Source organism: Phodopus roborovskii, unplaced genomic scaffold, assembly GCF_943737965.1.
Source record: "Phodopus roborovskii unplaced genomic scaffold, PHOROB, whole genome shotgun sequence".
In the NCBI taxonomy this organism is placed as follows: Eukaryota; Metazoa; Chordata; class Mammalia; order Rodentia; family Cricetidae; genus Phodopus; species Phodopus roborovskii.
This window is the reverse complement of record NW_026126618.1, coordinates 4,947,580-4,965,224: the sequence shown is the minus strand read 5'-3', so window position 1 is coordinate 4,965,224 and position 17,645 is coordinate 4,947,580. Positions and strand designations below refer to the sequence as shown.

Below are 17,645 nucleotides of genomic sequence, written 5' to 3'. Positions count from 1 at the left end.
TCCAGTTCTCACAGGATGGAGTCCCCAGAGGTCAGACCTGAGCCTTCATGGTCAGCTTCTCCTTCCCATCCCCCTTCTTGACAAGCAGCACTCCAGGCTCTCCAACTAGTCTGCAAGATGACTTACTCTGTGGACTTTCCAGGGAATTCCATCTCCACCTTTCAGTTATTAGCCATCCTTAAGAGATGTGCGTTAAACCTCAAAATCAGATTATTAAGTCTTTAAACACAATGTATGGATAACTGGAGAAGACGAGACACAGTTCAGGCTTTGTTTTTTGTTTGTTTGTTTGTTCTGGTTTTTTGTTTGTTTGTTTTTGTTTTGTTTTTCTTCTCCAAAAAATTGGTTTGCTTTGGTGAGAAAATGATATTTAAGCATTCTCTCCCCCCCCCCCCACTTTCTTTTTTATTTTCCAAGACAGGGTTTCTCTGTGTAGCCCTGGCTGTTGTGGAACTCACTCTGTAGACCAGAACCCAGAGATCTGCCTGCCTTTGCCTCCCTAGTACTGGGTTTAAAGGTGTGCACCACCACCAACCACCCTGCTAATATTTAAACTCTTCCTCCAAAAAACGGTTTCTCTCTCAACTAGTATTTCCTCTGAGCTCTAGATAAGTAGGTGAGGTGGATGTTGGATTTGGCTTACTTGAAAGAGTAGGTCTTTGGGAGAGAGAGAGGGACAAGCCTGGCTTTGCACAAGCAAGCCAACAGCCAAGAAAGCTTGTCCAGGGAGGGATCACATCACGAGGCTCGTTCTCCAGAATCCCCAAACAACTGCCCGTGCCATCAACACAGCAGTGTGGCGCAGCGGAGTCCAGTTGGCGGGTACCGCAGAAGCGCATGCACGAGGCACCCTTCCAGTTATTTGCAGTGACACTGGTGACAAAACTGAGTGGAATCCATGCACCTCGTACTGTTTCCAAGAGGCGACACTAGTCAGTGGTTCCCACCAGGCCTCAGGCGACTAGAAACAGAGCCTGTGGCTTGGGTTTGCAAAAGAATAGAACCCATGACATCATCTTTGTGCAAAGTTACACTTGTCAGCTGTCCTCCTGAGGATCTGTCATTGAGTGGCAGATTTAATAGGCACTTGGCAAGTGGCTTCTCAAGCACACTAATGCGCCTTATATCAGATTCTCTGCTGTAAAAGTACTTTAAATCACACACACACACACACACACACACACACAAAATGAAGTTGTCATCAATAATATCAATAATCTCAATAATCCTGGTTCATTTATTTCACAAGTATCTCCCTAATGGCAGACACTCAGGTGTGGTCTGCACTTCCTTAAGGAGCTCACAAAAGGATGTGATGGCTGCCACAGCAGAAGTGAGTGTAGGGTACTGGGATGCACACACATGATGCACACATACAATATAGCTAGTCCCAAACTTAGGTAAAAGATGGAGCTTAAGCAAAGTCCTTAGGGATGAATTATCTAGTCATCCATACATCCATCTATCCATCCACCTGTCCATCTGTCCATCCATTCATCCATCCATTCATTCATCTGTCTGTCCATCCATCCATCCATCCATCCATCCATCCAAAATATGCTTGAGGGCAGTGAATGAGAGGTAGAACTGATGGAGAGGATCCGTACACAGCAGACCCATAAGGACCTGCTGCCACTCTGTCCCAGCCATTGTTCATCCTTCTCTTTGATTGCTGTGGTACCTGTGAAAGCCCAAATGCCGCTTCCACTTTGCCTCTCACTTGTCATTTTATACACCCATCCTTCCGGCTACGGCAACTCAGTGGAATTCAAAGCACAGTCACCACAGGCCCTGTAAGTGAGTGACACTGCTTCTTTTAAGGCTTCTGAGAGTGTTTCAGAAATAGCAGCATCAGTGGCTTAGTTCCCAGGCCTCCTCCTTTTCTATCCATACCTATATCCTTCATTATCTCAAGCAAGTTTCAGAGCTTCAGATGTACGCTGTAAACTGTCAGCTTCTTTGAGCCTCATCCCCCTCGGTGTCTGCACTTGGATGTCTAATAAACAGCTTACATTTAGCATGTCAAAGTAAGTTTTTGTCCCCCCCCAAGAGACTTCTGATTCTTAGTAAAGGGTTGTTGTATTCTTCTAGGTGTATGAGTTATAAGCCCCCTTATATTTTTCCCTTCCTTCATCTCCAAGCCCCATCCCTGTCTCCCCACATCACCATCCCCATCATCATCATCTACCCAACCTGTCAGCAAGTGTGTTAGCTCTTCCCTAAAGAAACCCCAACCCAACCATTTTGCCACCTCCACTCTTACCTGCTCATCTAACCTCTATGAGAGCTAGTCTGATTTTCTGCCATGCACCCCTGCTGGTCCCCAGCTCCTCCTTCACCCCGCCTCCCTGTGCAGTCTTTTCTTAACACGTATCTTAAAAAATGCATTGCATCTGCCATTTGTTTAAAATCTCCAATAACTTAATAGCACTCAGGGCGAAAACTAATGACATTATAAGTCAGTCAAATCCATTGGTGGTGCAAGTTGGGATTTGTTTTTTAGTATAAGATGATGCTAAAAATAGTGATTTCACTTTAACTGATGTAGGAGTAAATCTGGACCTCCCGGTGGTACCCGCTTTAGAGATGTTTTCTCTCTGCTCTCCATCACTGGAGTAAATGTGGTACCCGCTTTAGAGATGTTTTCTCTCTGCTCTCCATCACTGGAGTAAATGTGGTACCCGCTTTAGAGATGTTTTCTCTCTGCTCTCCATCACTGGAGTAAATGTGGTACCCGCTTTAGAGATGTTTTCTCTCTGCTCTCCATCACTGGAGTAAATGTGGTACCCGCTTTTGAGATGTTTTCTCTCTGCTCTCCATCACTGGAGTAAATGTGGTACCCGCTTTAGAGATGTTTTCTCTCTGCTCTCCATCACTGGAGTAAATGTGATACCCGCTTTAGAGATGTTTTCTCTCTGCTCTCCATCACTGGAGTAAATGTGGTACCCGCTTTAGAGATGTTTTCTCTCTGCTCTCCATCACTGGAGTAAATGTGGTACCCGCTTTAGAGATGTTTTCTCTCTGCTCTCCATCACTGGAGTAAATGTGGTACCCGCTTTTGAGATGTTTTCTCTCTGCTCTCCATCATTGGAGTAAATGTGGTACCCGCTTTAGAGATGTTTTCTCTCTGCTCTCCATCATTGGAGTAAATGTGGTACCCGCTTTTGAGATGTTTTCTCTCTGCTCTCCATCATTGGAGTAAATGTGGTACCCGCTTTTGAGATGTTTTCTCTCTGCTCTCCATCACTGGAGTAAATGTGGTACCCGCTTTTGAGATGTTTTCTCTCTGCTCTCCATCATTGGAGTAAATGTGGTACCCGCTTTTGAGATGTTTTCTCTCTGCTCTCCATCATTGGAGTAAATGTGATACCCGCTTTTGCGATGTCGCTGGTTTTCTCTCTGCTCTCTATCACCTCTCCCATCTCATCTGCTCTGTTGCCTCGTGACCACTCTGCTTCAGCATCCACTGCCTTGAGCTTCCGAAAGCACCAGGCCAGGAGGCCCAGGACCCCTTGCTTTTTCTTGGAGCCTCTGCCTAAGCATTCATCCCCTTTCTGTGCATCCTCTTTCCTTCTCCCTGCTTAGCATTTTTCCTTACCATTCATCCAAGTATACAGGGATAAACAAACAAGCCCAAAAAGCCTTCTGTAAATTAGAAGGGTTTTTTTTTCAACTATTTATAAAGAGTAAGAATGAACCATGAATATTTTGAAAGGAACACTACTTAGTAGACATGTAACATCCAGCACAGTCTTTAAATAGTTTGTAGTTACTTTCATCTAATTCAGTTCAGTTCAACAAATGCATCTTAGACATTCCCTTCTTACAGGAATCTGTGCTGGGGAGAGCTTTTGGGGGCTGGTACCCACAGATTGAATACAGTGATGCAAAGAACAATGGCCCTCAATGAACAAACTCTGGGGGGGGGGTGGAAGAGATAGGAGGCATGTTGTAATAGGAGTTCCCACACAGCCCCCACCTCAGGTGAGAAGCAGACATTCCCACGTTGTCTAGTGTGAGTCACATTCACAGAGTTATGGAGCTCCCAACACCTAATACCTTTAATCCCTATTCTGGTTTTGAGGGTTCTCTATGCCTTAAAGCTGCCTCATATGCTTGAACACACCTGACTTCCAGGTATCTACCTCTCATAGTTCATCATTAAAACTTAGTATTTATTTCCATGAGTCACTTACAAAAGTTTGATATTTTGCAATCGGACTTCTCAAAGTTTCCATAACATTTTGATCAAATGTTGGCAAAGTTAAAGCATCAAATAGAATAAGTACAAAACAAACAAATGCAAAACAGACTTAAAAGAAAAGTCAACCAGGGTGTTATTTTGTTGGACGAAAAGATCACTCAGGTAGCTGGGGATATGATTAGGCTCAGCAGGTGAGGTGCTTGCACAAGCACGAAGACTCGAGTCTGGGTCCCCAGGACCTGCATAAAAGCGGCACATGGTGGCAAGCTAGCACTGTGGTGACTATGTAGAGATAGGCAGGTTCCTGGAACTTGCTGGCCAGCCAGTCAAGCTGAATTAGTGAGCTCCAGGTTAAGTGAGAGATCCTGTTTCAAAAAATAAGATGGAGAGCCATAGAGGAAGATGCTTTCTAATTACTCATGAGTAGTAAGTAGTCTCTTCTTCTGTCATCGTTGTACCCACCCAGGTGACATTAAAGTTCTTTTCAAATACTCTCATTCTAGGGAAGTGGGTTTTGATTGATTAGCAAAAACCTGGATTTTTGATCACTCTGTGTCATAACTAACATCCAGTTTCATTTTACTTTGTTTTAGAAGTCGAGGGATACATGACCCCAGGGTTGGAGAGATAGATGGCTTAGTCAGTAAAGTGTTCGCTCTACACATGTGAGAATCGAATTGGAGCTCCATCCCCCAAACCCATGTAAAAGCCAGGAATCCTGGTGCTGGGGCAGGGGAAGTTCTTGGGGCTTTTGCCTAACCAGTGAGCTCAAGTTCAGTGAGAGAATCTTTCTCAAAACACAAGCTGGGAATGATGGTGTAAGACAGCCAATGCTCCCCTCCGTCTGGCCTTTGCATACATATGCACACATGTGCATACACACAGATGTGCCTACACATGCATAGTACACACACAAACACACACAGAGAAAGTGGTGGTGGTGGGGAGGACCCTAAGTTACAGATTTGGTTCAATCAAGAACTTTCCAGAAACTCAGTCATTGTCCATTCTATCAAACACGTACCACTTAATACTTTTTAAAAGCAGCCCCTTCTTGTTGCCATTCTCCATCTCCTGTGTCGTCTTATTTTCTCCTTAGTTTTTATCATAGCTCTGGTACATGAGACAGTTTATTTATTCTCAGTTCCCCAGTTCTCCTATCTCTGCATCAGAATCTCTGCATTAGGACAGGGAAACCCTGGCCAGTTCACTGACATGCCACCAGAACCTAGAGTGGCCCTGACTCCTGGCAGCTCACAGGTTATTTAACCGACTGGGCAGGTGGACATTGGCACCCTTATGATTGTCCCTGTTAAGGGACATTTGTCTTCGGTTACTCCCACCGTAGTTTCTCCGTGTCACCCGGGACGTCTGCTGCTCACCCCTGCTCAGCCCTTGTTAGCTTTGCCTTCACTTTGCATTTAAGAGCATTTTTCTGTCCCTTCCCAGCTTATTGCTCCCCCCTCCATTCGCCCCGGTTACGTATTTATTGACTGCCTATGTGATCCAAGCCGTGTCCAGGAAACAGTCATAAATAGGAGTGCTAAAATCCCTACCCTTGTTAGCAGGCAGTGTCTGTTCTGCTTGGAGACCTCGCCCCTCTGTACTCTTGACTCTCTCATTGCTGCCTACTCTCCTCTCTTTGCATGTGATATGTTCATTATGCCCCGGAGGAGAAAACAACCAAAAAGCAAAAACTAGGTGGTCCAGTTGGTTGTGATCCAAATTTTGTGTGGAATTCTTTCAATAATCAGTCAATGGAGCGAGCTGAGAGATAGATGACCGTTGTCTTCAGTTCGCGTGACCCAAATCCCACTTCTGGGAAGCCCGGAAGACTGGGGGACCCTGACTCCTCACTTTGCTCCATTTTCTTTGCCTCTTTTCATCCTGAAAGAGCCTAATTAACTCACCATGTCCAGTTCCAAGCTCGTTATTATCTACTGCTCTGTCAAACCCACTAAGTCCCTAGTTGACAGAGAATCTTGAAATCAAACCACCTGAGCCCCAGGCCTGTCTGTGCCTTTCACTGGGGTTTTGGCAGCACATGCAACCTCCATTGCAGGATTTCCCATAGTGCATCCTGGAGCTCTGGTGTCCCGGCAGACCGTAACTGGAGCACTGCAGACAGAGGGCCCACAGCCAAAGCAATTGAATCGAATGCCATGTTCCTTTTTCAGTCACTGGTGTGCAAGGCAAATGATAGTATCTGTGTCTACAGATGTTTAAGTTTGTTGAGCCCAACTGTAGATGTTTGACTTAGCTCACAAAAATTTCGTGTATAGGAAACTTGAGCTCCAAATTTGTATATCGATAGTACTGGAGGAAGGAACTTCAAGCAGTAATTGGGACTGCATTCGAGGGTGACGAGGTTAGTAGCTTTATAAGACGAAAGAGACCCAAGCTAGCAAGTTGTTTTGTAAAACCATGTGATGCCCTTTGTTAGAACGCTAAACAAATGTTGGTACCACGATGCTAGACTTGGCAACCTCCAGAACTATAATTCAAATTTACATCTATCCCTGCAAATTGCCTAGACTCGGGCATTCTGTTATAACAACAGAAAACAGATCATGACCCTCGTCCATGTTTCCTAGACTAACCTGACCATTGAATCTGTCCATCTTGAAACAGCATTGACATCTTAAGGTACTGTGTCTTAGGAGAATGCTATCTGGAAAATTCTTTTTCTTCTATATATCATCCAAACGAACAGCAGCAAGTAAATGGCTTTGAAACAGGGAGTATGGGAGATGCAAAGCAGTTCTGGGGTGTCAATATTAGAGAGGGGACATAATTTATGAAACAAATACTGGACTTCAGGTCAGAAGACCCTCTATTCCTAACTCTGTCCCACAGCTTACAATAAATTGTTGGGCAAATCATGCTACTTCTGGGCAACAGACTGGTCCTCTGGGTAGGAGATATGCTTTAACAAAGAGCCATACTCCACCCTTTTAAACTACTGGCCACCTCCAGAAGTCTGTGTGGTAGATTTAACTTTATAGTTTAAAAAGCCGTCCTTTGGGGCTGAGTGTGTGGCTCAGCATAGAGAGTTTGCCTAGCATGTTCAAGGCCCTGGGTTCAACCATCAGCATTTGTCTCCCACAAAGCAGCCTGGGTGAATTAACACACGTAAAGTCTTAAAGCCCTCTTTCAGAGTGTGGTCCCTCTAGCTTTGTTTGATGGAGACATGAGACTCTTTAGACGTGCAGCTGGGAAGATCTCAAAGCTCAGCTCCAGATTTCTAAGTGAACCCTGGAAGCCAAATTATGTCAGGGGCATAACTACACCTGCCTACTGAAGTTCTGAGCAAGTCATACAAAATTCAGGAAGACACAGATCTGTGAGGCGATTGGCGAGCGAGAACGGAACTTGAGATGCCCCTATTTGAAATCTGAGTCCTTGGCTCGTTTTTTCTGAACACTGTGTTTCCAAAGATACAACCTGGTGATTTGTAGTGTTAGCTGCAAAATTCATTGTTGCTCAGCACAATCCACTCCATTCAGCTTTTGTTCTAGAGCGATGAAGAGAGTTCAGTTCTTGATAGATCCTAGGAGGCTTTCTCTCTTTCTCTTTTTTTCCTTTCCTTCTTCGCTTCCTTCCTTCCTTCCTTCCTTCCTTCCTTCCTTCCTTCCTTCCTTCCTTCCTTCTTTTTCAAGACAGGATTTCTAACTCACAGAGATCCATTCACCTACCTCTGCCTCCCAAGTGCTGGGGTTAAAGGCACCAACACCAACGCCAGGAGCGAGGTTCTTTTGCTTGGTAACTCAGAAGAGAAAGTTTAGGGGAGAAATTCAGCAGTGGATTACTGTTATAAATACTGCTCTAGGGGGTGCTAAGCTGAACACGTTTTTCCTTGCCAGTAAACAGAAGCCTGCTAAAATAGCAGGCTTAGCCAAAAATGTTTACAACGTGGATTTAAAACAGTATCTGAAGCCAGGAGGTGCACGCCTTTAATCCCAGCACTCAGGAGGCAGGGGCAGGCGGATCTCTGTGAGTTCCAGGACAGCCCAGTCTACAAAGCTACAGAGAGAAGCCCTATTCAAAACAACAACAACAACAACAATAATAATAAATAATAATAATAATAATAAAATGGTATCTGTCCATTGATAAGCATGATAAAAATTGTAGTCTCTGCTTGGAATGTGATGTAAGCATTGTGGCAATACCTATTTAATATTGTTCATGAGTGTGGACATGAACATTTGTGTTTAGGCACACATATACATGTGTGGATTCTAGCGGACAGGCTTAGGTGTTGTTCCTTCAGGACTGTCTATCTTTTATCTCTTTTAAAGACAGGGTCTTATTGACCTGAAGCTCACCTAGTAGGCTGGAGTGCCTGGCCATCAAGCCCTCAGAATCTGTGCATCTGTGCCTTCCCAGGGCAGGGGTTAAAGTGTGTGGCACCACGCCCAGCTTTTTTTATGTGGGTTCTGGTAAAGAAAACAGGTCCTTGTGCTTTTGAGGCAAACCCTTGATAGACTGAGCTATCCAGCAGTTTAGTTTGAGCTTCTAGGACAGCCCAGGTAAGGATTGTGTTCGCCACCTCTGAATAATTGTGGGAACACTGTACTGATCCAGTGTGGCCCCTGTTAGTCAGCAGGCCCCTGTCATCTGGTTACTGGTTTTGCTGCCTTTGCAAACATGCAGCCCTGTGGCACTGAGGTGTAGAGAGCCGATGTGTGGGTCAGTTCCAAGGCAGTTTGAGAGTTCAAACCATTCACTTGTTTGTTCTTGTTGTTATTGTTTGGATTTTTGGTTTTGGTTTTTTGAGACAAGGTTTCTCTATAGCTTTGGGGTCTGTCTTGGAACTCGCTCTGTAGACCAGGCTGGCCTCGAACTCACAGAGATCCATCTGTCTCTGCTTCCCAAGTGCTGGGATTGAAGGTGTGCGCCACCACTGTCCGGCCCATTCACTTTTTTTTTTTTTTTTTTTTTTTTTTTAACACAAACTGTTCTCCACATAAGGAAACAGACTAACTTATCTTTCTCTTTCCTGTCCTTGTAACTCTAAAAATGTCCATCCTAACAGTGTGTAAAGGGCTTACAATATTAAGCGAGCTTTAAGGGCTACTGAGGAGAATGGGAAACGGTGGCAAAGCATGTGTCCCCTGGTTCTGGTTCCAGTAGCAGTGTTCTTGAGTGCTGTGAGGGCAAACACACAGAAGCAAGCATTGGGACTCTGTGTCAGAGACCCCAGGGAAGAAGGCCCCACAAGCAGATCCTCTGCCAACCCAAAACAGAACTAGTAGCACAGTGCTTGGTACACAGCAGGGGCTGATAAATGCTTGTTAAATGCTGCCATCCGGGAAACTGGTGAGTAGTTGTGTAAATGACTTCTGTGAGCCGCTTATCTGGGTGACTAAAGCCTTTGTGTCATGTGCGTTGGACGCATGCCCAACACCTAGCTCCTGCTTTCTCAACCAGGGTGGTGTTGACATCTTGGGCTAGATAATTCTGTTGGGGAAGGAGTAGGGAATGCTGTTTTGTGCATTGTCTAGCACTTAGCTCTATCCTTGGCTTCCACCCACTAGGTCTCAGTGGTGATCTCCTCTCCCTCCTCAGAGGGCAGCAATGTCTCCAGACATCACTACATGTCCTGATGCCAGGGGATTGTGTAAGATGACCCCTGGCTCTGTATATCGCTTATCTAGTCTGTACATTCATGGTAGCCATCAGCATCAGAATTATGGCTCATTCTCTCTCTCAATATTTTTCTTCTTTTTAATTTTTAATTTTGTTTTAAAAAAATGTTTGCCCATATGTATGTCTGTGTACCATGTGTTTGCCTGGTGCCCGTGAAAACCAGAAGAGGGCATTGCAGCCCCTGTACTGGAGTTACAGATGGTTGGGAGCCACCATGTGGGTGCTGGGAATCGAACTTGGGTCCTCTGGAAGAGCAGCCATTGCCCGTAACTGCTGAGCCGTCTCTCCAGCCCTCCTTGTTGTTTTTGAATCGGCGTTGCTCTCATCTAGTTCTTTATTTGTACTCATATAGCTAGCAAGAGCTTCCCTGGGAGCCTCTATGAAAGTTAAAAGGACCTGTTCCCCCTGAGGGGAAGGGCAATATATAGAAATTGGATATGTCGATGGTAAGACTGATTTACAGAGTGAACGTGCCTGCCTTTGGACCCGGCAAAGAGGACAGTCCTAGTTCCTAAGTGGAGTTCATGTCGTCTTCTGTGTTAAGAGGAGCTACCTTCCTTTGCTTGCTATACATTATTGCATCTTAACACCAAACCTCCAAGGCGTGTGCATGTTTGTGTACATGTACATGTATGGATTTATGTACATGTGTGTGGAGGCCAAACATTGAAGGCTAGCATCCTCCCTTATCACTTTTCTACCTTCTTTGTATGTGTGTAGTGTCTGTGTGTGCATATGCAGTATGCACATACATGTGTATACACCTGCTTGTGGAGAGTAGGGGCTGATGGTGAGCATCTTCCTCTATCACTTCTATACCTTATTTGTGTCCATGTATGTGATACATGCACAGTGTGTGTGTGTGTGTGGGGGTGCGTGCGTGCGAGCGTGCACACCTGTATACATTCGGAGGCCAGAGGTTGACATCAAGTATCTTTCAACTATCAGACTTACCTTTTGAGATAATACCTCTCATGGAACCCAGCGCTTGCCAATTAGCTAGATTAGCCAGCCAGCCAGCAGGCCTTAGGGGTCCATCATACTTCTACATAGTTGCCAAGGATCTGAATTCAAACCCTCATGCTTGTATCTCTGGCACTTTCTCAGACAAGCCATCTCCCCAGGCTCTCTACTTACTTTCTGAGACAGGGTTTCTCACTGAGCCTACAGCTCACTGATTTGGCTACAGTGGCACGCACCAAGCCCCATGGATCCCTCTCTACCTCCCCCGCACCGAGGTTGCAAGCACACATCCTCACACCCAGCTTTTTTTCTGGGGGATTCTGAACTAAAGTTATCATTCATGCCAGGGAAGCTCTTTGCCAACCGAGTCACCTCAGCCTCTCTCTTCGTGGTCTTTGGATGAACCTCCCCCGCCCTGGCTTTGTTTTTATTTACTACCTACTTATGTTATAAGTATCAGGAAAATGTCAGCACACACTTCATGAGCAGTCTTTCTCAGTAAATACCTCTACAAGCTGGAAGGACCAGCAGCCTTAAGCATCCTGCCCAGAGGGATGGTGCAAATGAAAAACCTAGAACCATAGCATTCTGACAAAACTCCACAGCCAATGGGCAATCTGCTTGAGAACAACTACACATCCATGTCCAAGGGTGAGAAATAATTTATGACAAAGCTCACGAAAAATTCTAATTTCATTCATGTTGCTACAAGTATAGCTTCACGCTTTTAAAAAAATGTGGGCTGGTAGCATTTTTCTACCTCTCCTTCCTTACAGTGTAGAGCTAACCAGGTGCCCTTACCTCTCCTCCGGTGCATGGAAAAGCATCTGAGTATCTAGACGTGCAAATAGCTCCCTTCTTGACAACATCATCTTCCAGGCCAAAAGTAGCTGAGCAGTTGGTTGCAAAGTACTTGTAAGGCTTCCATGTCTTTCCAAAGTCCTGGGACCGGTCCAGCACCATGGCTGCAGGTCTGGGAGACTTGAACACCATAATTAGGTGAGTGAAATAGAATTCTGCTTCCAGGTCTAACTGGATCTTTTCCCTGTGCACATCCTCTGCAGACTGCCACCATGTACGGGGAAACCTGAAGGATGAGTCTGCCATAGCAGAGGGCAGGTGGGCCAGATGAGGGTGAGCAGCGTTGCACTTGTCACATTTGGGCTGCCGGCAAGTGAGGTCAGCGTTCTCGCTGTAGAAGCAGAACAGTTCCGTGGCGTTCTGACCACAGGTGCTGTCTGCCCGGAGTTTTCTTCCCAAAGCCAAGTTTCCCATGCGAGGGTTGCAGGCCTTCTCACAGCGGGAATTAGCTCCAGCTACTCCACTCAGTCCTAAGGAGGGGAGAGCATATGTCAGTCAAGGCAGACCCATTGGAAATGCGTGCCTGGTTTATAGACAGCAGTCAAGACATCCTCCAAAGACCTTGGGCCTTTCCATAAAGAGAAGGAGCTGCCAAACTGGATCATGAACACTGTCAGGCTTGTACATGAGCATGTGTGTGCTTGAAAGACAGATGGTAGTGTGTTTGTGTGTGCAGTTAAATGTGTGTACAAGTGAATATCACATATGTGCATGCGGAGGTCAGAATATCGAGTATGTGTGCATGTGTGTATGTGCGCGCGCATGCGTGTGTGCAATTAAATGTGTGTACAGTGAATAGTCACATATGTGCATGTGGAGGTCAGAATATCAAGTGTGTGTGCATGTGCGTGTGTGCACACTCATGCTTATGCATGTGTACTACATGCACAGAGGTGCATGAAGAAGCCAGAAGAGGGTACTGGATCCCCTGGAACTGGAGTTGCCCATAGTTGTGAGTCCTAGTGTTCAGTGCATCCTCTGCAAAAGCAGCGAGTGCTCTCAATCACTGAGCTATCTCTCCTACCCTTCTCCTTGTGTTTTTTTGAGGCCGGCTCCCTCATTGGCCTGGAACTTGCCAAGTAAGCTAGACTAGCGAGCCCGGGAGACCTACGGATCTACTAGTCTCGTCTCGGCCCCTCCAATGTTGGGTTGTAACTTTCTGATGTGAGTGCTAAGGATGGAACTCAGCATCCCATGTTTGTGTGACAAGCATTTTAGCAACTGAGCTAGTGATCTCCCTGTCTACTTCATTTTCTTTATTCTCTAGGAAGTTATTAATTCTCTAGGTATCCAACACAAAGTATTTAATAAATACACAATGGGACCTCAGTTCAGATGGCAAAGCTAGAAACCTCTGGATCTCAAATGGATGGTATCCATGTCTAATATTAACTAAATATAACAAGTAAAAAAAAAAAAAAAAAAAAAAAAAAAAAAAAAAACCACTCCAAACTACCAATGACAGGAAAGCTTATTGTCTCTGCTTTCTGCTCCTTAAGAGTCTCTTCCTGTGGCAGGTTGTATGGTTCTTACCTGTTGGCTTAGCTGGAGAATGTTGATGGTCTGGCACACCAAACCACACCTCTAACAACAGTCATAAACTAAAAGAGATATGCTCTTCCTCACAAAGCTCCCACCCACCTTAATGCTTCAGGAGCACTTAGAGTGTCTAACAGCGTCCTCTCACTCACACTCTGGCTACATGTCATAATCCCTTAATTTGGGTTTGTCGTTTTAATTGTGACTACCACAAGCAAGAAAAATGTCCATTTAAGAAAAATTAAAACACAGAGGAAAAGAAAGAAAAGGAAACCAAAGCCCAAATTCTGGCTAATTGGATGTTTCTGTTTAAGAGACAGACCTCTGAATTGTTATCACAGGGGCATTGCTTGGAGCCAAATGACAGCTTTCACTGGAGAGGAGAGATTTCACACACTGACAGTCATCACCTCACACGGGCTTGCCACCAAAATAAGGGGTTTCCTCGGGCATTATTTCTTAAGTGTCAAATGAAAATGTGCACCATGCCCAGACTATTTGCCATTGTTCTGATTAGCAGGCACAACAGCTGCCTGTGGCCAGAAACACACAAACACAGTGTTCTATGACTCACCTGAGAGGCATTCCAGGGGGAAAAGCGCATACTGCCTGTACAAGTATCTTTGACTTGCAACACTGGCCTTGTGTTTATTTACAACCTCTTGATTGCTCCCATGGTTTTATACATACATACATACATACATATATATAGTGTGTACATATACATATACATATGCATATGCATATACATATGCATATATATATTGCCATAGCACAGCTTGAAAAGAGAAGCGTTTATGGAAAGTGCTCTTTTGGGAGGGTAGATATGCAATGCACAATAAGGAGTGTGAGCAAGGGAGATCTTTAACAGTGAGATGTTTGATGGATCCTTGGGGGGGGCAATGAATAACAGTTTCCACACCCTAATAATTTGATAATCAATAGTTATCAGTGAGCACAAACATTGGCGATGCCTGAAGAACTGACATTGGGGGGGGGGGTATGTACTGATGGAGGATGCTGACTCTCCAGCTAGCAGCTCCGAGGAGAGCTTGGAAGCAGCCCGACCCAAGAGATTCCAATCTTCCAGTTGGTTCCTCTAACCCATACTCTGCTTTCCGGAGCAAATCAACGTCCATCTGGGAGAGGATGAAACCAGGGTGCCTCACAATCTTTACCCTGTACCCACACACACACACACTGTGCTCTACTTAGCCCAACTGAAAGCCAGGTGGCCTGCCAGAAGGAAGAGAATCAGAGAGGGGCTCAGGGACTCAGAAACAGCGAGCCTGGAACTGATGGCCTAAGGGCAGTCCAAGACAGCCAGGACCCGAGTGGGAGGGAGAGGGCATCTGACGGTTGCCCATAGTCCAGTTACTGAGCCAAGGAGCAGACAGACCCGCCTCTGACCTCCTGCAGAGCCCCGGCCAGGGTACCAATTCCCCAGGGGCGGTCAGCCAGCTCCGGGCAATCACCACCTGAGTGATCACCCCCCATGGTTCCCAGCCCTGAGTTCTACTGCGTTGCAGCCACCGCCCCGGGGAAGAGGGCGCTCACCCTCACCCCAGGTGGCCCTACCTGGTTCCCTAGTACACAGAGTGAGATCGGGGAACTGAGAAAGCGGTCTCAGCCCACGCAAGCTCGGGGTCTCTGAGCCACCCCTCCTCAGGCCACTGAGAGCCCGGGGATGGCGAGCTGGGTCCTTTGTTCCCGTCGCCAAGTGCAAAGGCAGTTTTTTGTTTTTTGTTGTTGTTGTTTTTTTTTTTGTTTTTCTCAAGCCAAACCCAGAAAGAAACACTGATCTCTCTATCTCCTGCAGGGCGTACCCAGGATATCTGGTTATTCAAGGACATGTGTATCTCAGTTGCAGAGGGGGGAAAAATCAAGTGTTTGAAAGTGCGGAGTCGCGGGCAAAGGAGCCGGAACATGGCCACTCGCTTCATCCTCGGTAGCGGAGCGCAGAGCTCCCTGTCCGGGGTCCCCTACATCCCCCAGTCCCCGAGCTTGGGGGAGGGGAGCGGGAGCAAGGGAAGAGGGGTGGGGGCCCGGCCGCGTCACCACCCACCTGCGGCCACCGCCGAGCAGCCCCAGAGCAGCAGCAGCCGTGCGCAGCTCCCCATGGCCGGGCAGCGGCGGGAGCGGGTGGGATGAAGCGCCAGTGGTCCTCGGGAGCACCCGGGGCTCTGTGGTTCTTCTTCCTCCCGGGGCGCCAGGCTCGCTCAGTGGGCACCGTGGGCGCGGAGCCGCGGGCCGGGGCCGCGCCAGGCTGCGGGGTGACCGTCGCGCACCGGCCTGGCGGGGCCCGGGCAGCTCAGGAACAGCGGGAGCCCCGGGACCATAGCCGGCCTGGCCGCTGCCCGCAGAGCGGCCCGGAGGGCGGGTGAGCCGCTCGCTCGGGGCTCGGCGCCCGCAGCCAAAGCTGAACTTTGCGAGACCTTTCACTTCCCGGCCGCCGCCGCCTCCCGGCCGTCCTCCTCCGCTTTTCCCACCTCCTGTGGCCGCCGCGGCTCGGTCCCGTCCTTCTCCATGGGCAGTTCCATGGGATGCATTTTTATTGCACCGACACCGCGGCGCTCCGGTGCCAGCCCTCCTCCTCCCCTCGCACCTCCACCCCTTCCCCCCTCCCCCCCCCCCCCCGCGAGCTTGACAGCCCGGGCGGTGCAGACGCTCGGTCCGGTCGTCATCACCGGCGCCCCGGGAGGGGTCCCTGCCGCCCCCGCTGCGCGCATCTCCCCGCCTGACCTCGCGGGTGCCCTCCAGCACCCACGGGCCTCTCCTGGGAAGCAGTCTCCCACCTTCTCCAGGAACATTCCTGAGAGCAGTTGACTCCCTCCCGATCAGGTCAGGGCATGCCAAGGGGCTTAAAAACCCGCGAAACAGGCGAGCTATTACTTTCCAAAATCACCCAGAAAAACAAGCCCACACCCCTCCAGTCCACGGCACCCTTTTCCCTGGGAGCCCCTCAGTCTGGGTTCGGAACCCCCAATTCAGCCTGGGGTACCCGCACTGAGCATGCACCAAGTGCCAAGAGTCCTCTGAGTCTTTGCTGTCTTTTGGGGGTGCAGCCCAGGGAACAGCTACTGCCTGCAGGAGCAGAGGGTGTACACGTTCTCTCTCATCAAACCCAAGGGTCTGAAAGACTAGGATCCCTGACTCTTTAAGAACATCCCGGTCTAGAGCAGGGAATAAAAAAGAGAACGCCTGGGTCCTCAGTCAACATTTTTCATGGTACGGTGTGCAGGGGAACGATAATGTTATGAAATATCTTATGGGGAGCAATTTAGCAGCAACCACAAAGCAGCTAATTGTAGCTCAGGGCTGGTGTTTATGGAAGGAGATTAAATAGCACTTCAGCCTGGGACTTCTGTAACTTCTGTGAAAATATAATTCTGCTTACACATCCCAGGAAACTGGCAAAAGTTAAGTCGAATGCAATTTTGTATTGCAGCATTCAGAGTTTGCCTTTGAATATTTTCCAGAAAATTAACTGCTTTTCAGATAACATTCAGTTATAAATCGTCAACATTATCGATGGGGTAATTAGAGCTTCGGGGGCACTCGTGGATGTTATTTATAATGACCCAGCTGGGGACAAAATGAGTATTTCTATCTCCCAGAAGGAACGTAGTTGAGGTTAGCATAAGCCACTAGGGAGGCGTTAAAATTATTCTTTTGGCCAATAACTGGGAGTGGGAGCCGCCATTAGCTTTAGAAACCCTGTGACTTTTCAAATCCTGGCAGTGTTGGAGCCTTCTTTGGCTCGCACATGTAAAGCTCCCGATGAAGTCGCTACAATGCTGTTCCAACTGTTCTTTCTATTTAAAAAAAAAAAAATGACAGGAAATTATAACAGGCTAAGGCCCTCGGCCCAAATATTAGCCTACTAGCCAAGAGAAAAGGAAGAGAACGACAGTATTTACTTTTAATCTCTGAGTGAATATATTGAGGCAGAGCTAATCCATGTCTGGTTATGAATCTCCGAAGCATTTTCAGTCTGCACCAATGCCCTGAACTTCCCTGGTTGCTTTGTAACTGGTTTTTTGCTCCTTCAAGAAAACTGCAAACTCCTTAAATGGCAGCTAGACACTTAGTCTATGCAAGACGCAATTATGTTTCCTCTTACTTTGCTCCTTATTCTTAACTGAAGACACTTGTCAGACACTGAATGTTCACTGAATGTTTTGACTGAGTTATCGCAAAAGTATTGTTACATACTGAGACTAGAAACGGAGGAGAAACCCAGCTAAATAAGAGTGACTTCTGGCACTCTAGTGGAATGTGTGCTGTCTGCACCGATGCTTCATGTGTGGGCCAGCGCAGGAGAACAGGTAGTGAGTATTCCAGTAAATACTGTTAGGATGCCCTATGGTGGTTCCCACCTGGAATCCTCCCACTTGATAGTAGAGATAGAAGGATCATGCTCTCA

General features: G+C 47.1%; 1 protein-coding gene across 3 annotated transcripts in view; it reads right to left on the bottom strand.

The window, feature by feature from the left end:
- The window catches only part of Ntn4 (netrin 4), a 94,870-nt gene extending 79,052 nt beyond the window's left edge, over positions 1–15,818 (bottom strand). For all 3 annotated transcript variants that reach the window (XM_051206283.1, XM_051206284.1, XM_051206285.1), the window contains exons 1-2: positions 15,285–15,818; positions 11,621–12,150 (exon numbers count right to left, since the gene is read on the bottom strand). In XM_051206283.1, coding sequence (XP_051062240.1) covers positions 11,621–12,150; positions 15,285–15,339 — 585 coding nt within the window. In that variant the 5' untranslated portion in view covers positions 15,340–15,818. The remainder of the gene's footprint in view (positions 1–11,620; positions 12,151–15,284) is intronic.
- Positions 15,819–17,645: the final 1,827 nt, after the last annotated feature.